This window comes from Camponotus floridanus, unplaced genomic scaffold (assembly GCF_003227725.1).
Source record: "Camponotus floridanus strain SB8 unplaced genomic scaffold, Cflo_v7.5 scaffold7, whole genome shotgun sequence".
NCBI lineage: Eukaryota > Metazoa > Arthropoda > Insecta > Hymenoptera > Formicidae > Camponotus > Camponotus floridanus.
The window spans coordinates 4291767-4317539 of record NW_020229838.1 but is presented as its reverse complement, the minus strand read 5'-3'; the positions used below and the strand labels follow the sequence as shown (position 1 = coordinate 4317539).

Genomic DNA, 25773 nt, shown 5'->3' with positions numbered 1-25773 from the left:
TATGAAATTTGATAGCAAGTCACACGCATTAAACGATTAGTCACTCTTCATTAATTATTAAATTTGTTGTATTGAGAGAATTTTATATTCTAGGTTTTTGAATTTTTATTTTATTAACATTTTTCAAATACATCTACACATGCGATTTTACACTTATTAATATTATATTAAATTTAAAAAAAATAATTGATTCTGGATGGAAAGTAGAGTATAAAAAGATTAAAAATGATGTGGACAATATACAGTTTTCCTGCGGACATTTGTAACACTTAAAGGGTGATAAATCTCGATAAATGGAATAATTTTTGTTAAGCAACCCGTTTTCCGTGATGCCTCCTTATGCCGCCAGGCTGCGAATGCTATTTGATTTCTATATGGTTAGATTAAAATTTAAAAAAATCATACGTTTTTTAAATGATATTTTGTTTGCTTCAAATTACAATAAAATGATGTTTAAAATGACGACCTGCAACCTCAATACAAATATTACATCTACGGTGCATTGACTAACGCACTCTCTGAAAAATTCCAGAATTATTGCGAATTGTATCGCATGCGTTTATAATCTTGTCAATGAACTCATTTCGGGTATTAACAGAAGTTGTATACGCTAAACTTTGTCTTAAGGAGGCATCGCCGAACAGGTTGCTTACATAACAAAAATTGTTCCATTTATCGACATCTATCACCCCTTTAAGTTTGTCGCAAATTTCCGGAAACATTCTGTATGTGTGTGTGTGTGTGTGTGTGTGTGTGTGTGTGTAGCATACACGCGCCCGCACACATATACATATATATGTATATAAATAATTATTATATTTCGTATCTCTTTGGCAAGTACAAACTTTGCACTATTTGTACTTGGGGAATAATCTGTTTTAAATTCGGAAAAATTATGTGCAAATATATTTTAATATCTTTCTTTTATGGGAAAATTTGTAAAAATAAAATTTTTTTTATCATCTTGGCACCAGTGTTCATCGCGATGGTGCGGTGCGAGATAAAACGAGAAAAGAAGGAAGAATAAGAAAATGAACAAGGTGCTGTACATGTATGTGTACCGCGTAGAAAAGGGCGAGTCCATGTAAACACAAGGTAGAGGTTTTTACCCATCTACTGTGGCGCACGCGGACGCACCCAACTTTTCCGCAAAAAGACTCGGGTTAGTTTAACCTCCCAGTTTGAACCTTTCCGTTACGGGTCAAGGTCGCTTACGGTATTCTCACCTTCACCCGCTACTTTCTACTAGCGTCGTGTAACTTCTACGATGAAATAAAATCTACGCGGTTTTTTTCGCAGTTACCAACGTTTCACTTTCTTTCGTATTCTTCTCGCAAGATTTTATTACATTAGCATAGATATCTTTACATCCGATGTATTCTACTAATACATATAGATAACACACATGATTTACATAAATTTATTTTGTCATTAATTAATTATATTTCAATCCTCTGACAAAAAAGAGAAACAATTTCCATCGTAATATTTTTATCATAAATTTTCTTGTCATTCTAAATTATTAAATGTTATTAGATCAATGTTTACATAATCCTTTCATTTTTTTTATTGACATTGCATATGCGTAATGTACATACTAAGTAAATAAATCTAGGCTCTTTAAGAATCATTTAAATCTTATGTAATGTGTTTATAATCTAAGAATTGAAAAATTTCGAGAAAGGACAGGAGATAAAACAAGGATGAATAAAAAAAGTGCGACATTTAAATTAAGAATTTAATCAATAGGTTGTCAAAAATAGATTCTTTGAAAAATATAGAATCAATTTTTGCTTGGATTATTCTGAAAAATTCAAAAAATCAAAAGTGAATATTCTATATAAAAAAATACTCTGGAAAAAATAAAATATATGACACACAATCAGAACAACAAGGAAGGAAAAACAATTTTTTGAAAAATGAACACGAATAATAAGTATGGCGCACGAGTATATATCCTACATCCACATATTTTCGGCATGCGTGTATCTCTTTTTTACATATGCGAAATGCGGCGTATGAATACAAACACAATCAATAAAATTTTATTTTTCTAATTTATTGTTTCATATTGTACACACATACAATACACACACGCGCCTGATAAAATCGAATAAATTACATAATTATTGCAACATCTTTCGTTTTTAATTAAATTTTAAAAAAATTTGTGTTATATTAAAATTCAGTTTTTGCTATAACTAATTAACATAATTAAAAAGAATATGCTATATCTTTATATTACATCTATATACATATATATATATATATATATATATATATATATATATATGCTATGTCCATATATCATATTTAAATAAAAATATTCTTATGAACTATAAAATTACAATACAAGAGGCAATAAATGATAATTTATATATGTACTATATATGCACATACATTCTGTGATATTCCGCGCTTTTCCACATTATTTCCTATGGAATAAATTATATTCTTTATAGGCAAAAGAAATTTGGCCTTTAACTAGAAATTAACATACATAAACCACATATTCTTAATGGAGCTTTTGAAAAATGTGCAAAATGTCTCGTGCACCGGCGAACCCGACCTCCAACTTGACAAACATCACCCTTATGGTGCCGTAAAACAACGAAGAAGAAACAGCAATCTAGATTTATCGCCCAGATTCGAGGATCAACTTGTGCATGCGCGTATAATTATTTTATGATTATAAAAAAGTAAAATCTTGGATCTTAAAACAGACATTCGTGAAAGTTCAAGTATTTCAATATATATATATATATATATAGAAATAGAAATACTTATAGTTCTAAATTAATATATATTTATATATAAATGAGTAAAAATAAATAAGATTTTATAAATATTTGACTTTATTTCATTTGCTGAACTATTATTTTCTTACAATTTTTTTCTTATTGTTTTACATAAAGGATATGTAATGTATAGGAACATATGTATAAAGCTTAGGAGTGAAAAATTCTCAGATGAAATAATCTCTTAGATACATATTTTAGTTTTGCATTTCATTTCGCATCTATCACAATTATAAATTATATCTTTATATTATTTCTTTGAAACGCTTTACGTAGGGTATTAATAGATGAGAGTGACGAATGATTCATTGTGATTCATTGTTAAAGATGGAAAGTATGAAATAATTTTGCTATTCTCACTCTGCTGTCCTTACAGCTTAAATATATGTATAAGAGTAACTGCGTGTTGTTACATGTTTTAAGCAAATAAATTTATAAGCATTTTTTTTTCATGTCAACTCGTCGCACTTTGCCTTGATATTTTTTTATTGCGCGCGCGCGCGCACACACACACACACACATATTATATATATACGTATATATATATTTTACATACATAAGTTGTCTTAACTCTTTTCGATCGAGTTAAGGCATTTTTCAAACATTTTTATTTCTTCCATGGCACGTGGCCGAGGTATTTATTTATAAATACCGACGCCGATGCGTGCGTGTGTCGATGCGAGTGCGCGAGAAATCGCTGTTGATCGCATATGGAGGGTGAACGTGCAACCATATATCGTTCCGTTCTCTTATATCAATCCAGACCCTCATATATTTAACGAACTTCTTGAACCACATCCACGCTTTCCTGATAAATCGCCTATATAATACGCCTATGACTCACGGGAGAGTGGGTGGTTTTATCCTCGAAAGCTCATGTCACACATGCGTGCGTGTCGCGAAAATTATTGAAACTATTGTACAAATAATTGCTGACAAGTCATTTGTGAGTTGATAATTATTTCGCTAAAATGGAAGATAAGCTCGCGGCGAGTTATTCGGAACGATTTTATGCTATCATATTGGGATTTAATTAAAGCGTAACAAAAGAGGATATTATATAGCAAAAAAAAAGAAAAAAATACATAAATTTGGTATTTTGGAACGAGAACGAGAAGCAATCGCATTTTGTGACATAATAGAAAGATAAATGTCTTATTAGAATGCTTCGCGTTTATACTCACAAAAGATAAAGAAAGAGAGAGAGGGAGAGAAAGAGAGAATTGTAAAATAACATAAAATTAAATTACAATACTAACCAATTATATTCCATCACAATTATAGCTTACAGTATATTGTATTACGATTAAAGAAAAGGATATAGTAACGACACTTACAACCTCGTGTGCACAATTCAGTTACAAATATGATGCAAATCGTGTCCGATAGTTTGCGTGTCGCATAATTTAGCGACGCATTATATGACTAATCAAATGGTCGTATGCAATGAGAGCGAAATCCCGTTCTAGATCATACATTGGAAAAGAAAAATGAAAGAGAATCAAACAATTTCATATACATATAATAAAAAAACTATACAATCTACTTTTTGCCCTCAGCGAGCGGTATTAGCGTGTTGCAACCCTTTATGCAAATAGCAATGTGTATATGAGATGCAAAGCTGTTAATATTATACCAGCGTGGGTTACCTTGGTGAACCGCTTTTACCTTTATTTTATACAACAAAGCTGTTATTTTTGATTTTTCCTGGCGTCATACTCCCTTACATTACACAATGATCTGCCGCTGATAGCATGTAAAAATGATAATTTAAACTTTCAATTGTTCTTAATAAGAACTAAAGATAATTGTGAATTCCTAAAAGCGATTATATATATATTTGTGTGTGTGTGTGTGTGTGTGTGTGTGTGTGTGTGTGTGTGTGTGTGTTTCAAAGTACGTAGAGAAATTGCCACTTTATTATCGTTTTAACGCAACTCGATGCACAGCTATGTAATAATGAAATCATAAATATAAAACGAAGCTACATACAGCGCAACAACACACGAATAGGTATTGTAATCAATAAGAAAGTAGATTGATTTTCTTCCAAAGCACATATAGGTTTTAACGTATAACAATGCAAATTATGCCATAAATGTAAACAAATACATCAGATTAAAACATAAGCGATATGTATACATTGTCTTTCTATTTTTCTATTTCTTGTGGTATACATCTTATTCTCTTCTCTAGGAGAATGCCATATTTTAACTAAAAAATAAATAAATAAACAAATACACACACATATATATATATATATATATATATATATATATATATACATATATACAAATACACACATACACACACACATACACACACACACACACACACATATATATAGTTATTAGTTATATATAATTATAGTTTCACATATAAAAAACCGTAATCTTCGAAACAGTTTGAGACAACAATTTCCTCATTCGCGTAATGTGCATAGAAAGTGATATACATATATATGGAATGCGGAGAGCATATACTACTCGGCGTTTCTTTTTTTTTAATTTTTGTTTTCCTTTTAGGACTCTCATTATCCTCAGACAGAAAGATATATATTGTACATCAGTCGACCGTTGGGGTGGTTTGTGACAATCTAGTGGAGGCTGCGGACCGAAATACACTCGCACGGCCAATTCTCACCAACACCAAAACGTGTCTCGATATACATGTAACCGACCACCATCTCGGAAGATGGCCGCGCTATTTCAGGCAGGCTAGCTAGTGCCATATAGCAAATCAGGATCGTATAACACGTTTGAATTACCCTGTAGATTGCGATCATTTTAATTGATACGCTATAAAATTCATTTATAGCCCATTTTTTTCTACAGCATTTTAAGTTGAATGCTTTGATAGATGATGACAAATTTCGTTGATGACAGGAAGAAAGGACAGATGACATTGAAGAAAGGAATGCAAAGTTTGTTGCTTATTTTTTACAATTGGCATCGACAGGCAAATATCACGCTACAATTGTGTAAATTAAAGCCAGCGCTGTGTCATCATTTCTATGTAACAGACATGTGCCAAGATAATTACCGTTTTATATTAAATTACTCTATGTTTAATTCTGCATTGTAACCATAATCTACTGAAAGAATATCATCAGAAATCATCGATTATGTCGCAAATGTTTTATAGATTACGTGTAATAAATACAAAATTGTCCGATTTGACGCAATTTACAAAATAATGTGTGTGTGCAAATGTATTTATATATAAACATTTAAATGAAGAGCGTTAAATAATTAAGCACTGAACTGATAAGATGTCAAATTGTATCCATAATTAATTCGCATTCTGGAATCGACTGCAAAAAAAAACGACTTTTTGATAATCTACATTACTGGCAGATAATTTGCGCCAAATTAACACTTACTAAATCGTATATTTATTAAACAAATTAATTTTCATAAGAGCATCGTCAAAAGTCGCGGCACAATTATTAAATAGTGCAAATTAGAAGCTCGGCAATAATTAATCTGGGTCGTTGCTGATGGATACGCGAATCGATACATAATGGCGTGATCCATTTTTCCGCGATAATGTCGCGTAGTTCGGTTAACGTTTCTATTGGATTTTGCAGCGTCTTGACAGTTATGTTGAAGCATCAGCTCGAAATTCATTAACATTTCGAGAGACCATCAAATTTACGGGATTTTTCGTGAAAATGGCCTTTCATTGTGATAAAAATATAAAAAATATTACTATTATATATATATATATATATATATATATATATATATATATATATATATTTCGAAAGTTAATTAAAATTTAATATAAAAATGATATTTTACATACGAGTGCAATGTGTGATATGCATGCACTGTACAATATATGTACATAGATTATGTAAACGTGCTTATTTGTATCTGTAGAAATAAGATATACGATATAAAAAGCTTGAACTATAATGATATAACAAATGAAATTTACACGAGACAATTGAATAAATGCAAATTTTTTAAATGAGAAATGACTAATAGAGAATATATATATATATATATATATATATATATATATATATACAAATTGTATAAAACGAATAAGCATTCTTAATCTCATTGTCAGAGATAAAACAGGAAATGAAAAAAGAGATAAACTCTTTAAAAGAGATAACTCTTTTATATGCACTTATATATATATATATATATATATATATATATATATATACACATATATCTACTTATATATACTCTTAACTTACTCTTATACAAGAGTGTATCAGAATAAAAATCTATAGAAAAATGAGACAATTTTTAAAAAAACTGATATGCGTGGCGGATCTTGGGCGTTCTAGAAATAACAATACAATAGTAAATGTTATATACCATTAATCGAGTTTTAGAAAAAATGTTAAACAAACACTCACTATCCCGACTCGATAATTTATAATGTAATACATTCAAACTTTTAATTTTTTTTTGTAACATTCAAACTTTTAATTTTTTTTTGTAACATTCAAACTTTTACGTTCAGACACAGACACGCATCCCTCCCCCATCCACATACACACATACATACACATTTATACATATGTAACATACCAAAGTCCGAACGCTTTTCGGTCTTAACGGTACATTGTATCATTTACAGTTTTCAATCATGCCGATCAAAAAGATCAATTGTAAACATCCGACAAGCATTTAAAACTGGCACTGTCGCTATCGTGAAAATTTTGAAAATTTGTATACATTGGCATCTTACAAGCGCCAGAAACTGTCGCGCGTGTGACCCACTTGTTTAAACGCTAGCGAAATAATATTCCGTTGTCGCGAAGAGGGGAGACGCCTGGCGTCGCCATATATAGAATATTGCGCCAACCAGCGCTGTTGTGCCTTAATGACAGATTTTTTGACGAAATAAATTTGCGGAAATATTTTACAAAGAGAAAACTTGATAAAAAATGAAATAGAAGAGAAAATTTCCTAACTTTCAATATAATTAATTTTGACGTAGATTTCTTTCAATGGATTAATAAAAATAAAAATAAATAGTAATGACGGAATACCTTGTACATACACACTCACATCTAAAGTGTATTGAAGAGTGACTAAAAAATAAATCATGATGCATACTCCAGTGCAATACCCTAGTCATTGTGCATTGGAGCAATTTGGTATATGTATATACCAATAAACATTGTCAACCTATTCAATGTGAAACATTAAATTATTAATATAATAAAATTCTTTCAAAGGAATAATATGTATCCATGTTATAATAAAATGTCTCGCTAGTTATATATCGATTGATATGTTGAATTATAGAAACGATATTATAGAAACGAATTATAGAAATAATATTAGATAATAAAAGTTGGACATGTATCATCTGCTAAAAATTAATACATACACATATATATCGTGACAAACTTGTTCCAGAATTACACACACACACACACACACACACACACACACACACACACACACACTCTCTCTCTCTCTCTCTCTCTCTCTCTCTCTCTCTCTCTCTCTCTCTCTCTCTCTTTCTCGCTCGCTCGCTCGTTTTTTCGCGCTACTTTGCTGCAATTTTTACTTCAACAGGACGAGTATACGATCTTTCACAGTTTTTCGTCGATTTGGAATTCACGTATTTATCGAAAAAGCACGAAACCATACGTACACTGAGCGCATTCCATCCCTGAACGGACGCGCGTAACTACTTGCTTCGTGACTCATGCAAGACATTTCGAAACATGATCACGTTTTGGCAAAAACAATACGTCTTATTGCCGAACGTAGGAAACTCATCATCTACAATGTCGACTAATGTGTAATTTCTGGAGAATGGCAATAAATTTTTCGCATTTTATTAAACTTTTGCTCGACTAAATTATAAAGTATAAATGTATGTCTTATAAAAATGTAATCTTTATTGCCGTATTGAACGAAACCGCTTGATCTTACATTCATATCGATAAAATCAAATCTCGTAAAGAGAGTTATTACAAGCTTAAATTATTTTATCGGTTCTAATAGACAGGATGACTGGCAGGAGCGACAGGTGTACGTGATCGATGAGGGAAAATGATTCGGTCGATCGGCGATGATGGTACATATCCTTCGTTTCTATTCCATTAAATTATATATCGATCATCTATCGTAGGTACTTATCAAGGTCAATGGCTTCGCGGCATGCGGCACGGATACGGAGTAAGGGCAAGCGCGCCGTTCGGTTTGGCGAGTCACTACAAACCACCGAAACAAATTAGGGCATCCTTGACGTCGTTGAGGAGCGCCGACGGTGGACCGCTGGTCGCTCCGACGCCAGAACCCACCGACAAAAGGGACCGTCGTGTAGATGACAGTCGAGGAGGATTCGTTCTAAAGGCCAGAAGCGACGATCCACCCGCCCGAAGAAAGAGCCTTACCGAGAAATCTTTGAAGAAGGGCATTCTTTCAGTAAGAAGTCTGTCGGAATGACGGAAAATTATTCACAAAGTTCTTATCATTCAAATTGGAGCATTATCTAGAGGAATGTTCTATCGATACAGGGTCTCAAAATACGAAAGCAAAGAAGTACGGGGGATTTGGAGAAGCGTGGTACCGGTGGCAGCATTAGGAGTAACGCCAGCTCCGCGTCATGGATGTCGACGGAGAGCTCGCAAAGTCAAGCATCGGCGTCGGTTCACACCGACAGTAATGCGTCCTTTGTCATCGAGGTGGGTTATTTTCTTTCAATCAATCTTTTTTGATCGCTCGACGAGACAAATCGGATCTTTGAAACTTGCTCCTCGCGAGCATCAAATTTGTTTATTACCGACGAAAGGAGGACACACTATTTTTTAAGTAAAAATTAAAATATAATTGAAATAACAATTAGTCTATAGTGTCCGGAATGACTTACATTGACGTCGCGCGACCGATTGATTTGCAGGACGAGCAGATGGACGCATCGGTAACAGAGACGTACTTGGGCGAGTGGAAAAACGATAAAAGGACCGGCTTTGGCATATCCGAAAGAAGCGACGGTCTGCGATATGAGGGCGAATGGTTCAACAATCGCAAGTACGGTTACGGCGTGACGACATTTCGCGACGGTAGTAAAGAGGAGGGAAAGTACAAAAACAATGTGCTCATCACTAGCCAAAAGAAGAAGCATCTCTTCTTAATCAGATCCGCTAAATTTCGCGAGAGGATAGAGGCGGCGGTAAGCGCCGCTCAGAGAGCGAGCAAGATCGCCTTGCAGAAAGCCGACATTGCCATCTCCAGAACGGCAACGGCACGAGGAAAGGCGGAATTGGCCGACATAGCCGCCGAACACGCCAGGGAGGATTCAGAGTTAGCCCAGCAAACGGCGAGACAGTTTGCGCCGGATTTCCGGCAACCGGGTTTGGAAAGGTTGCGAAATCGAGAGATACCCAAGTACATGCCCCCGCCTCAGGACTCCGTGCCTGGTAAAAGCATCCTGCATAAGGCAGCCAGCGTGGATCAGCCCGGCGCTACGCCGATTAAGACCGTTGACTCTATAACGACGGCGATGACGACGACAATCGCGACAACGACAACGACGACGACGACGACGACGGCGACGGCGACGATGATGATGGGAACGGCGATGGGGATGGGGGTGGCGGCGGCGGCGGCGGCGGCGGCGATACCGACCGCAGCGAACATTACCATCGGCAGTGTAATGCAGTCGATACGTAGAGCCAGCATGAAATCGCTACCGCAGAATCAAATGCCGCCGGTGCAAAATCAAATACCGAATCAAGTATCACCCGTTTCATCGATGAATCAATCATCTATGAACCAGTTCAGCGCGCAAACTTCTCCGACTGATCAGAATCCGTATCAACAGTACTCTCAAAATGTGTCGCAGAATCCAGCTCCAACGAGCCAGTATCCAAACAGTATACCGAACCAATATCAGCCGAATCAGTATAGCCAGCAAAATCAATTTCTTCACGGCAGTCCGTACCAATCGCAATATCATCCGCAGGCTAATCCATTGCAGATCGATCAATATTCCAGTTATCAGCAGCAGCAACAACACCAACAACAATCTATCGGGCCGCAAAGCTTTCAAAATTTGCAGGCTTACCCTAATCAACAGGTGACTTTGTTCGCTATATTGTCTTTTGCGTGGCATCTTTTCCTTTTCCTTTTCAACTTTCGACAACTCGATATCTACTTGCTTATGCGTGCCTACACCACTTCATTTTTTTTCTTTTCCTTTTAGGCTTGGTCGCACCTGAGACTATACAAGATAAAATATTCGCTCGAATTAATATATGACGAATAATATTATAGTTTTATCAATATATTGTACATGTATAAGCAAATAAATGCGTTTCTCCGCGGGAGCATGATGATTTCACACACGAGCTTTGTACGCGCTTAATCGCATATAACGATATTAATGATTAATGATATCAATGATATTGTTACTAACGTTTAGATAATGTCTATAACAATTTTTTTAAACGTATGCTGTTTTGTACGATAATGATATTGATTGAACTCGAAACGTAGGTTACATATTTTTTAAGCCTTTAAACATATAATTGCAAATTATTAAATTAAATATAATAATACAATTATATACCCATATATCCGCGTTTCTTTTCAATCAAGTATGTATAGTAAAATAATAATAATAATAGTAATAGTGTAATGATAATATTACACTCGATTCTTACTAATTCGATAAGCCTGCAGAATTTGAATAATCTTTTACAACGCACACATACCAAACATTGGGACAAATACATGATTTTTCGGCGATTTATATTTCATCTGTCCAATTTAATGTCGTTAATTTCTGGAACAGTTAATGCGAGTTATTCATAATACCTTGTACCCTTTATCTCAAAAACGCATGCTGAATATTGTAATTTTTCGACAAAGTTTCAAATATGAATAATATCCGTTCATATATTTGTTCCGTTATCGAAATAAATTTCAGCAGTTTCTCGTTTACGAAAGATCACTAAAGCTAAAGTGAAATTTCAGACGACAGTACCTTACCAATATGGGCCTGGTCAGGTGAATCAATATAATTCGCAGCCGGCATACATGCAGCAACAAACGCATTCATCGCAATATCAGCCTGATGGAATCGGAGATGCGGCGAGACCATCGAGCTCTACAAGTTTAAGAAGAAACAGTCGAGTTCTGAGTCCTCAGGATCGACCCGGTACCATTGGTCAAACATTAAACGATAGGTGAACCGAGATGTCTTTTTATCCAGCTAATTGCTTCAAAAAGTTTTCAGATTTAAAAAATGCTATACAACTTACCGAAGCATCATGGTGTAATCACACATAAAGGAAAATAATATTAGAAATAGAAATTTAAAAAATATTTTTTTGCGTACTTCGCGAAACTTTCTCAAATCTTTCTATAAAATTATAATTACATTTAAATAAGTTGAAGAAATTAAAAAATCATTATGTTCTATTTGGTAGACTGGATCATTATAAAAGGCCACCTAGTCGCGATAGTTCTGTAGATCGTTTCGCCAGAGCGCATTCCCGGTTGATTGGATCGAGACAGCCATCCGTCGATAAAACTATATCCAATCTACCCTCGGATATCCCCGATAGGTGTGTATAATATACATACATTGATATATTTTAATTGAAATTTAATTTAATGATTGATAAGTATTGTATTTCATCGTATTTTACTGTATTTCCGTATATATGTTGTCACATAATTGACAAATTGCTCTCTCTCTCTCTCTCTCCCCCCCCTCTCCCCCTCCCCCCTCCCCCCTCTCTCTCTCTCTCTCTCTCGCTCTGCCTCCTTCTTCTCTTTTTTCTCTCTATTTAATTATTTTTATTCTTGCACGTATCTCTATCATTACTAACGCATTACAACTTAGCATTGTTACATTTATGCGTTTCTTTTCTTTTACAATTGGGATTTGTTGACAAAGCATGAAATATCGATTTGTAAGATAAGAAAAAGTGGATTTTAATTATACAATACATATCATTATATGTAGCAATTACATATTTGCAAATATAAAGCTAAATATACATATGTGGTGTTATGTTTATAACAATAACATAAAAACGAATGTGAAATATGTTATTATATTCATTAGTCATTACTCTGCCCTCATACTCGAATCTTTTGTGGCTGCGAAATATTATTATAATATATTTGGAAAAAGAAGATTTATAAAGAGAAAAATCTATATTTAAAATTGCTACGCCATCTTCTTCTTCTTCTTCTCTTTAAGAGTTTAAAAACTCTACATTTTATATAGAATTGAGAAATATTCTTTGCTCATTGAAACAATTGTTTATTAGAATAATTTTTTTTGTTTTGTACAATGAATAGATCGACGAGAGCTCCGAGTGTGATTCGAGCGGGTACACCTCTAAACGGTTCTGTAATAGGCAGCGGCGCTGCGACGCCAACGTACGCAGCACCGACTCCCAACCAATTTGAAGGGGCTTTTATAAAAAATCGTAATCTTGGACAAGACATTTTGCCGAGTCCTGGACAACCTAAACGCACCGAAAGTCTCTATGTGGCTCCGACTCGTGGACCGTCCGGGAGCGGGGGTGGTGGTGGTGGTGGTGGCGGCGGCGGCGGCGGCGGCGGCGGCGGCGGCGGCGGCGGCATTGTGCCGAAGGTGAGTCTTTATTTTCTCACATTTACTCTTGGCTACATATTATACATATATGATATATACACGCGCGCGTGCAGTATTTTAATAATTTTGTGCGTGAGCGAATGTGTGTGTGTGTGTGTGTGTGTGTGTGTGTGTGTGTGTCTCCAATGTATAAATGTATAATACATAAACATACTTTCGCCGCGTTTGCATATATTTACACTATTTACACACATACATACGTCTTGTGCACTAATGATGTCTAAGCATTTATTAAAAAAAAAAGATTACAAATATATGTGCGGGCGCGCATATGTATAATATATTGATATTTCGATATATAAATCTCTATAAGTAGAGTATATTTGTATCTTTGATAGAAATCTTTGTACATAATATACATATATATGTTGTGATTGAAATAAATCTCAAAAGTTGCAAAATTTTTACCAAGTTACATGCATTGACGTCATCATACTGCATTTAACTGAATTACATTTATCTTGTTTATATAAGTTATATTTTTCCTTAATCGTTATACTTTTAAATCGTACGTTGCACCGATAGTTTTATACACGTATCGACATTATAAACGTCCGGAAGGTTTCTTTCGATACAATTAATTCGATACAATTATTATTACTTTCAATACAATTATATTAATTTATTATCGTTTATTCACTTGGATGCAAAAGCAATAAAGGCAATTTGTTATTTAAATTTTGATTTTTTATACGAATAAATTCTTTAAAACGATTTCTCGCAAATTACAAAGGTTTATGTTCGGTGAAGCGATTTGTTTGGCGTTCAGTCTGTTGAAACATAAAGTGAAACGCCTTTCCAGAATCAAAATCGAAAATGATTTCGACGTTAATTATACACATTAATGATACGTTAATTAAACAAGATTACAATTTTTACTAATGTTGAAGTGTCAATGACTTTACATTGCGCATGCAAAAATATACACGTATCGCATACATCGCGAATGATATTAAATTTGAATTTTTTCTTCATATAAAACATATAAAAGTGGTCGACAAATTTTTGTCGAATTAACCAAATTTTTCCATTAGAAAATCCTTTTCTAAAATCTCAGTTTTTTGAAATCCAAAAATTAATCTGTCAAGTATTTCTTTTTTTCACATCACATAATTATAAATATTTTGTGATAAACGAATCATTACCTGCATAATTGCCGTGCAAATTATATAAATAATTCTCAACAGTTTTTTATAACAATAAATATAAATACAAACGATTATATGCTCAATATTCATGATAAACGCATAATTAACATCGAATTATATTCGAAATTTTCGTAATGCATCAAAAATATATGACATTAATTTCGTATATTTCGCGAATACAACACTCCTCTGCTGCGAAATGTAAAAACAAAAACAATCATTTTCATAATTCAAATATAATCATCCTTTCTCCTTTTCTTGTTTTCTTCTCTGTATTTTTTATATCAATATACTTTAATATATAAAATTTATCTCGAATACTTTTCCCTCGCGCCTGCATTTTCGACGCACTACCATTTTCTCCCCCCTTTTTTCCTATTAAAATTTGTCTCAACACTCATCTTTTTTATCTACTAGCGTTATCTATTTGTATCTTTTCTTCTCTCTGTCTCTGTTTGTCTTTCTGTGTAACTGTGTGGCGTTTTGTGCTGTGTTTTGTGCATGCTATCCCAGGAAGCAGGCCGGACTGTCCCCGCCTTCACCGCAACGTCAAAGGGCCGCGCAACCCTATAAGTATAAGTATAAAATATGTATCCACAAGACGATACACATACACACACATACACACACACATTTATGTGTATATGTACACACACACACACACACACACACACACACACACACACAGCAGAGAAAGAAAGCGCAGTTTCGGAGAGACTCATTTACGCCGCATTTCGAAACGACTGAAAATTACAATGTGATTTTGATCGTTTCCGCCCGATACATCCTAATATTGAATAATTCAGTACTTTAATTCAGGAAATTAAGGTCCGATAATTATCCGTCTCGAAATAATTTTGAATACAATACGCAATTCTGACGCCGCCGCATCTCCTTCGCCGTGAGGTGATGATATTTTTCTATAAATTTACGAATATTTCATACAATGTTATCTTAATTAACAAGCATGCGATTGTAATATCCCAATATTTGAATGTCGAAATCGTTAATTGTGCAGAGTTGTCGCATGCACGAACCTCTGCGCAGAATCGACTCGTTGTGTTTCTCGTTGAACTCGTTATATTTTGCAATTTACTTGATGTAAGACAGATTTTCAGAAAGGGGCCTTATACGAAAAAATGAGAAGAAATTTTAATAACGATCACATTTTTCACGCTACCAAGTTTTCGTAACATTATGAGGAACGGGAAAGTGCTTGTGCCTGTGTAAATTGTTCTTAGCCCTTATCTTTATCGCGATATCAAACGATAAAAATGCTCGTCGATTGATAAAAACTTTAATTAAAATAGTAAGTGTATTGGAAACGAACGATGTACATATGTATTTGTGGAAGACAGATTATTTTTCTATGCAAACATTACAGTATAGTGTAATACGAATCATTATCTCCATCTACAACTACCATCGATTTGATCGATTGATTATTTAATCTTACAACAAAGTCGTAATGGCGTCTCGATTTAACGATAGCAACGATAACAATTGTACGATATAAATGTGACGTGATAACAATTCAAATAATTTACTCAAAATACCATTGCGTAATAAGTTTTAGAGTGCATAGAGAAACATAGTAGACATTCCGTTTAATTCGCTGCAACAGTTTTTGCTATGATGATAAAGAGAGCGCAGATTAAATAATTTTAGCAATTAAAATGTAGCCGAGAAAAATTAGTGATGTATGTTAGAGATTTCGAGATATCTTAAATCGCGCATATGTTGCATCTTGGTTGAGATAGAGAAATATTAATAAAAAAAAGAAAATTTACCGCAAACTATAGATTTTGTAAACTGTTTGAAAATGTAAGTTAGCGATACAATATCGTTTTATTGAATCGATTCGACACGCAAATAGTACTCGTGCGGGATAATATGCGCAGTCACCAAACAATAATGTAACATCTTTCAGCAAAAGGAAGCAATTCTTGCAAAATGCCCTCTGACTTATTTTTCCGTTAGATAATTTATAAGTCAAATATAAGATTATTAATAATTTACGCAATAAAGAGAGAGAGAGAGAGAGAGAGAGAGAGAGAAAGAGAGCGAGAGAGAGGGAGGGAAAGAGAGAAGGGAAAAAAAAAGAAATATAAAAGTGTGTAATTACGAGTTTAAAAAGTGGATACGTATATCTTTGCGTATGTACAATATATATGTATTATATATATATATGTGCGTATAAATGTTTCCGTAGACCTAACAATATATTATAATGTCGGAGTGACATGGGTGGCCTAAAAACTTTAAGTAAAATGACTAAAAGTAATTTTCTATTTTACAACTTTTCTACATAAATCTACGATTTTTATTTTTTACAAATATAACTCTGCATATATATATATATATATATATATATATATATATATATATATATATAAATTAAATACGCACATATGAGAACATATATATATATATGTATACATATATATATATACACACATATATATATATATGTGTGTGTGTGTGTGTGTGTGTGTGTGTGTGTATGTATGTGTGTATGTATGTGTATATATATATATATATATATATATATATATATGTAAAACTAAATCAGCGCACAATGTCTATTAATTGTGCTAATTAACAAAATTTGAAAGGTAAGCTTGGTGCGTGGCGTGGAGGCGGGGACCATTTTTGCTTTTCGATTCTACTTTATCCTCTTTAACTAAATGTTAAGCCTTTTTCGATCCTTCTTTCGAACCTTATCGCTATCCATCTATTTACTAATCATTTCTGTATTATTCGCTTAGATTATTTGATCGATTGATCCTACCGGCTTCATTTCTGTATTCTAAGGTATTATAACTAGCTCTGTTTCTAGTTTGTAGTGAAACATCTTCCGTGTTCAAATCCTCAATCGGAATGGCTTCTGCTGGATCTAACTTATTACAAATTACTATTGCTATTATAGAAACGAATTATTAGCTGTATTACTTGTATATTATCATATTATCACGCCAAGAGATCAAAGCAGAGTTCAAATGATCGTTTTGCGAGAGACTCTCTTATTGTCCATCACCTCCACGCCGCTTGTTTTTCCTTTTTTCTTATTCGAGAGATTGTTTTTCTCTAACGCATGCTTATCGTGAATTTAAATCTATACATTTACACACAGAAACTCGTTAAAATAAAATGAGAGGTGACAGAGTAAACCTCACTTGATACAAAGCGAGCCTTAAAGAATCTTAAATCTACGATGTTAATCATCAAAATTGGTATATTTTATATACGCGGTACATTATACTACTACGTTACTTGTTTCATCATTTACTATGTCGCGCAGACATATCTACGCATTATACGATAATTTGCCATCTATAGGTAACATGAAAAAAAAATGCGTGCCGAATGCTTATTTCCTATGCGTGAGAATTGAACGTTTGAGGGAAAAAAGAAAGAGAGACAACAAGAATTTCACGATCGTCTGTATTAAATTTATTTATGACGTCTATTCTTTTCACACATGAAGAATATCCAAGCTACACACACGCACACACATGTATATATATTTACTCGCACTTGTGAGTGCGTGCGTGCGTGCGTGCGTGTGTGTGTATGTATCGCGAATATGTTTCGTGTAAATAAAGCTAATAAATCTATATGCAGATTATATATAACGAAATTATGTACAATTATGTAATAAGATTAAGACCGATTTTGCCAACAATAATCTAATCTTAACATTAACCGATTAATTTTTACGCGATCTTTACAATTGCTATGTCGAATTTCTAATCGACAGAAATTACCGAGGACGACGCAAACAAAAAAAAGGCGAACGAGGCATTATCCTCCAAGATTTTCGATTAAGCTATTATAGAAAGGAATACTCGCTATTTTTCTATACAGGGTCGATTTAACAATTTCTAATATATGTGCATTAACATTTTATGTTAAATTATAAATCATATTTTTGACAATAACGAAAGAATGCGGCGAGAAAAGATTTATCATCATTTGTGTAAACGCGCAAATGTGATTCTGAATGCAACGTTATTAAACAAGAGATTGAATTCTGAGAGTCAAGTCGTTAATCTATTCATGTGTTCAGATTACTCGCTTATAAATGAATCATAATTAGTATATCGCGCAAATAAGGAATAGAGTACGAGAGAGGTGTAATATGTATAATAAAATGTATTCCTTTGTCAATATAATATACAAATAGTTGTCGATATAAATATATTTTTCCTACTCTCTCGTACTCTTGAGAGTGCCAATCTTGTCAATAATTATTTTGTTCAATGTAACAAGAGCTTTTCTAGATATTTAGCAGAGTAGTCATATTTTAATTTTTAAAATATAGCATACAGATGCACAATTATTTATATATAAATACGCGATCATATAGATGTGTGTAGAAAATGTCACAAATGAAGATGTGACAACAAATATGATATTGTGCGCATTCGATAAATTTTCAAATCATATTTTGGACAAGATCGATCTTTATGTAGAAACTGTATCGACTTCCGTTTACCAAATAACGATATTGCAAACGTTAATTCAATGTAATTAAATGTAATTAAATATATTTATGTATATCATATATATAAAAGAACTTATTGTGTGCTTACGACAAATTAAACAACATCGCATAAATCGGATTTTCTTTTATCGGAATGTCTTTGTTTATTACTTTCTTAAAAGAGTTAATAAAAAAATATTAATCACACACACACACACACACACACACACACACACATATTATATATATATATATATATATATATATATATATATGATTAATATTTTATATACACACACACACACATTCAGTCATATTTTCCAAGCTTTATGCATATGTGTGTGTGTGTGTGAATGTTAAAAAATCAATACACACAAATTTAATGTTAAAAATCAATTAAATGATGGGAAATTGAAATATATCCATAAGCATTTTACACACATGATAAGACTTACTGTTGATGTCGAATATGCGCAATTATAATATTCGACAAGGAGTGAAAGTTTTGTAGAAAAAATGATAAGACATGTAAAGATTTGCGAAATCGCGCAATCAATGAAAAATACGATCATATGCACATCCGTGACTCGAGAATAATGGAATGCTTCCGATGTTTATATTTTTCTCATTATCATTAATCTTAAAAATTGTGTCAAGTCTTTGTTATTTGCAATAATATATCTTTGCGTAAACATATGCTTATACATTCCATCGAAATATCTAAGCCGCGCGAGTCTTTAAAATTTTAACGGAAAATTTGTTTACGGATAAATAAATATAATCGTTTATGTATTAATTATAATCATATATGATTTATTATCATATTTGATTGAATGCAGACAATTTTTTGTCGAAAAGCGAATATAATTATAATCATAAGAGAATATTGCGATATATGTATTTACGCCATTTTCGAAACTAATTAAGCGCGTTGCATCTGTCAGTCTATTATTTCGGGAGAAAGAAATTGCAAGTAAATAAGACGAGCTTCTTCCTGGCAAAGAAGAAAATCTTGAAATTCTTGCCGGATTTATTCATGGCATGCTAAATACATGACTCATAGGTGATTCGTTGTTGGACTCACTTTACATATGTATTACACGCGCGGTCGGGCAAAATTGACGCATTGTATCTTACATGATTCGAAATTTTTTTTATCACATATTTTGCTATCTTAAGCTTGGAAAAAATTTAACTTTGAAGTAGCTTTAAAAACTGGGGAAAATTGAAGACCTTAAGCATCAATCGCGAAATTGCAAAGATCGTCTTTGGCAGTGTCCCGACGCAGATCTCCGCGAGCGTCGCGACGCTCGGCAAAGTTATTTCGAAAATAGTGGGGCGTCGCTCTATTTCGGTCGTGCTAGGCAGGGCTGGCCATTTAGTCTACGGCCTGGCTTTCTTACTAGGAAGCTGCGTATCCGAAAATTTCACACTAGCCTCTTTCGTGCTTTTCGCTGAAAATCAAAAGACCATCGAGTCGTAAGACGATAGACACGAGAAGGAGATTCTTATCATCGAATATACAATCATACGCTCGCGCGCAAGACACTTTTGGTCCAGACGAGTGTAAAAACGGAAGATCAGCTAGCTATAATTATTGCTTCCAAGCTCAATCCAGAAGTAACGTGGATTCGAAGAATCGAGATGTCGGCTTGATTTCACCTCAACATGCAAAAGTGTAACAGCATATTAAAATTTAATGATTAATCACAATACGTGATAACAGATGCAGTCGCGTTTGCAAATGATACTCGATTAAGCAAATCTGTGACGATGGAAGAAAACTATTTGAATCTCATCAATGAGCACACCGATTGATATAATTCAACGACACAAATTGTGTAAGCGTATTCACTATCACATATATATAAGGTAACAAATATTTGTCAACTCTACACTTGTAGAGAAATATTTATCAAGCATGCCATATATATATATATATATATATATATGGCATATATATATATATAAATAATTACACACACGCACATATACGCACGCACGCACGCACACGCACACACAATCAAACGGACAAACAGCAATGATACAAAAAAACTTAAATCATAAGAAACAGCAATAATTCTCATCTCCGCAGATAGTTAAAAGCCTGCGAGATTTTAAAACAACTTGAAGATACCTGCTTACTGTGAGAAAGCAAACATGTTTTGGATCGAGTCTGATGAAGAGGAAGAGGCGTTGCTATGCAGTCCTGCTTTGATGGCTCGACGAGCCTCAGAGTCTTGGATCGTTGCACCTCCCGTAGAGGTACGCCAGACAAAAATTTACCCTCGACAAAAAATGTGTAAATAACGTGAGAAAATTTGGAAGATACAACGAAAGAATGAGAAAATAAGAAACAACAAATTGGGGAAAAATATTATTTATTCGCAGTCGTTGTATGATGGATTCTACCCGTGTTTAGCGATGATATATGCACGACAAAGCGTAAAATGAAAATTTACAAGTAAAATGCGTAATATCCGGAAAGAATAAAAAAGTTAATAAATATGGCGCGTGTAAAATATCGTATCGTTTAATTCTGCCCTCGTTAAAAAGATCGCGCAATTTTTGTAAAAAAAAGACGATAGCGCGCACGAATAACGCTCGATCAGCGCGAAAAACAGAAAAAGCTCTTTACAAGATAATTTATGCATATATATAGAATAATTTAAATATGCAATATATTTTATGTGTTTACATGGTATGTATCACGAGAGATGAAACGTACACAATTATGCAATCTTTGGCGAGAACTTTGCTGAACAATTATTGCACAACGGATTTAGAATGTCTTGTGCGGAAACTCGTACAAAATTTTCTCATAATAACGATATATATGTATATACACATATGCATTCTTTCCTTGAAGGAAAAGGAAGGAAAATCAACGTGTGTAAATTTTTTAACCTTAATTCAGTTGAAACTATCTTTTTATGTTATTTATTTTACAAAAAGTAACCGTAAAACAGATGATAAATATGTTTCATCTTATATGTGTAAGTCTTGAAGAATGTTGTTATGCAATCATCTAGTGCCAGACCAGGAAAATGTGACTAAAACTCAATTTTGTTATCATTACATCAGTCATTACATAGGATTCGAAACTTTAAGGCCTTTGAATTTGAAACAGCTCCAAAGATTCTGTGTTCTGCTTATGCCAATAACTTTTTCCTTGTCACTCGTTGAGTTTGCGTTAAATTCTGAATTAACAAAACACGCATAACGTTTCTACAAATCTATACGACTATCTTTTAATTACATTGAACATTATTCTATTCGATTTTATAAAAAAATTCTACCGGGTTATCGATCCAGATAAGATTCAAATTAAATAAATCGTGATTATATATAATGGCCATTTTATGTAAAATAAATGAAGATATTCTGTTGTCTAGATGGACAATGATTGAGAATTTAATAATGGTAACATTTGTAAAACGATATAAAAAAAAAACAAATTGATATCACAAATTGATTAATTTTGTTATCAGACTAGCAAGACAAAACTAAACAAAATTACAAAAAAGAAAGCGCTCGTTTAAGTGATTGCTTAATTACGTATATATACAATGTGTACGTGAGTGTATGTGTAAAGAGAATACATATATGTATAAAGAGAGAGAGATATAGCTCTAATATAAACAAAAAGCTTGGAAAGAATAAAGAAAAACATATGTTGAATTAGTAGTGTTTGACAGACAGATGCACGCTTTCGTTCAAAAGTGATTTGCCCTATTTTATAAAGGCTTAAATCAGTATTAAATTTAGTTAAATGTATTTCAATATTTAATTAAATTAAATGTATTAATATAAATTGTAAAGCACGCATGTTCGCGTAACCGTTTTTTGAACGTTAGAATCTCTTAAAGACATGTTTGATCAAATCAATTATATGTTGCTCGGAGAATAGACTTGATACTATTTCCCCATATTCTTGTCAAATATAGTAGTAATGTTTAAACTACATGTATAATAACACTCACCCTGAGAGACTATATAACTCCATTTTCTCTTTTTCCTCTGTATGCCTTTATAATACATACATATATATTAATGTACCAATGTGTATATAATTGTCGATAAGTAATCACGCATTCTCTTGTTCAAAAAAACCCATCTCTCTCTCTCTCTCTCTCTCTCTCTCTCTCTCTCTCTCTCTCTCTCTCTCTCTCTCTCTTTGTTTTTTGTTTACTTCCTTTGTGCAGGCGATGCCGACAACGGCAATGCCCCTTCAACGAAAAAAGTCACTGCCGGACGTGGCGCAGCCGATTCAGCTCACAGCTACGGCACCATTGTCGAGGGAAGAAGTTAGTATCTTGAGCAGTTTGAGGAGAGAGGAGATCCGCAGGCAGATCGACGAAAGTGAGAGGCTCAGAGCCAATCCGCTTTTATATCTAGTCAGTCCTCAGGTTAAAGTGAGTATCTATCCTTCGTGTTTACATCTATTTACAACTGTCGAAATTGTTTGTTGAGAAACTGCATTCGTGACGAAGACAATGCGACAATCGCTCCGAAAATATTGCGAGATAAAACGATATCTGGGCAGAATATGTTACAGTTTATAAACGATATTATATGTATATCGATTCTCGCGCGTCTCTCATATCGATAAACTGTGCGGCGAGATTATAATTGTTTCTAATGCAAAATCAACATTATCAAAATCAACATTAGTTTTTACATGTCACAAAAAGAGAATAAATAAGTATGCAATTTATACATCTTGATAAAATCACGTAAAATGATGATGTAAAGATATATAAATAAATACGCGATTATATGAAACAGCAATTGCACATCGTGTCACAAACGCAATTTCGTTAATTAACAAATAATGGATATCAATCTCGCCAAAATTCGTGAGGCAACGAGCGACAAAGCTTAACGTAACGCATAATCGTTCGAAGACAGACACTTGCATAATGTAATAATATATAATGTGCCGTACACTTTCAGGACTGGTTCTCTCGACAACAACTCGTGATGCTGGTGCTCTTTATCAACATATCCTTAGCCTTGATGTTCTTCAAATTGCTGACGTAGCAGCCAGCCGATGATCGGGTTCACGGATTCGTGGTGGACGTGACCTGAAACCCGACGTCGCGACGTCTTGGATCGTTACCGAGTCAAAATTTCGACAGAGGACGAAACGTAAAACGTAGGGTATGGCCGCACCAAGAATCGCTGGAAAACGACTTTCGTGAGCGATTTACTCGGTTGTTTGCGCGTCGCGAGCATTTTGCGAAAAGAAAGAAATTTGAATCGATACGAACGGCAAACTCACAGAGAATCACACTTTAGCGAGGATTTTTAAAGAGGATCGTGATTTAAATTTCAAACGATTGCTAATTAAACGAAAAACAAAGAGAGCAACGAGAGCATCCTTCTGAGATATATCGTGTGAAACTACGATATAGATTCATCTTCAAATATTGTAAGATAAAAAGGGCTTAAGCGCGTCGAGAAAAAAAGGGAGTAAAGAGCAAGAGTAGTTTAAGGAGAGTCGGTTTAAATGGTAGTGCACTTTCGAGAAATAACACAATGTAGTAAATAATACAATGGGGACATAAAATTTAATGTTCCGCCTATGATAAAGCTTTTTTTCGATTTGAAAATTTGACGCACAAGTCCTTTTTAGTCGACACGATGCTCGGAGAAAGGGAAAATTTTTACGAAAAACGAAGCGCGGTTTGTTACAGTCTCCGCGGGAAGGAGATACACACAAGACAACAACAAGAATTATCCTTTGAAAATTGATTGCGCAAATCCCGCGCATCATCCCGCAACGCCCGTGTATTATTATACATACTCTATATTTTTACACCAAATATTTTAATAACATTGTACTACTTGTTAAGGAAAGATCGACTCCGACTTTGGACGGATCGATGCGATATACGCAAATCCTTCAAAATTTTTTCCGACGATCGACTCGAGCGCAGTAATAGCGACGATTGAATTGTACTCGATCGAATTTTTCAATAAGTTAGCCACTTGTCTAGGAATGTCGACTGTCCGTCTTCTTCTCTCGTCAATATTACGGTCGGTATATATTTATTACATATAATCGATTTGAAAAGCAGTCTTAAAAATTAAAAACGAAGAATTCGTATTTATACGTAACAATTATAATATATTTTAGCAACGATCGTAATTGCAGCCATGATGCTGTACGCGATATATAAAGGATAGATAAAAGATTTAATATGTATTCGAGCATTTATTTATTACGTGCATCATAGAATATGCAATTACAATTAATTGCAGTAAATTTGTAAGATTATCGTAAAGTAGAAAGAGTAATCTTCTAACTTGTACGCAAACTTTGAAGAATTACATATGTCTATATATATACATATGCATATATATATATATATATATATATATATATATAGTTGTATAGTTATACCATTATTAGATATCGCGACGATGAGATTTTTTGAATCTTCATCATACGCGTTTCCCGTTTTAGTTCTCTTCAAGTTCAAGCGGCTAATAAAATAAATGTGTAAATCCAAGATGAGAGATCGAAAATGACACATTTCGAATCATCGATGTAAAAGCTTGAGATTGTTTTCACGATAATTCAGTCATCGGCATTGTGATAATTGAGTTACGTACGCAGAATTATCATCGCGATAATATTATTCATCGAAACGGTAACGCGATTCTTTCGTACGTCAAAATTGCGAAATAAATATGATTTTGCTCTCGACGAGAT

At 33.7% G+C, this 25773-nt stretch overlaps 1 protein-coding gene across 1 annotated transcript in view; it reads left to right on the top strand.

Annotated features, from left to right (window-relative positions):
• LOC105251718 overlaps positions 1-25410 on the top strand; it is a 33665-nt gene extending 8255 nt beyond the window's left edge. The window contains exons 4-12 of the mRNA XM_025413699.1: positions 8913-9208; positions 9301-9468; positions 9684-10862; positions 11762-11973; positions 12217-12354; positions 13100-13397; positions 21174-21317; positions 23258-23467; positions 24009-25410. Of these exons, the coding sequence (XP_025269484.1) occupies positions 8913-9208; positions 9301-9468; positions 9684-10862; positions 11762-11973; positions 12217-12354; positions 13100-13397; positions 21174-21317; positions 23258-23467; positions 24009-24095 (2732 nt within the window). The 3' untranslated portion in view covers positions 24096-25410. The remainder of the gene's footprint in view (positions 1-8912; positions 9209-9300; positions 9469-9683; positions 10863-11761; positions 11974-12216; positions 12355-13099; positions 13398-21173; positions 21318-23257; positions 23468-24008) is intronic.
• The last annotated feature ends 363 nt before the right edge of the window (positions 25411-25773 follow it).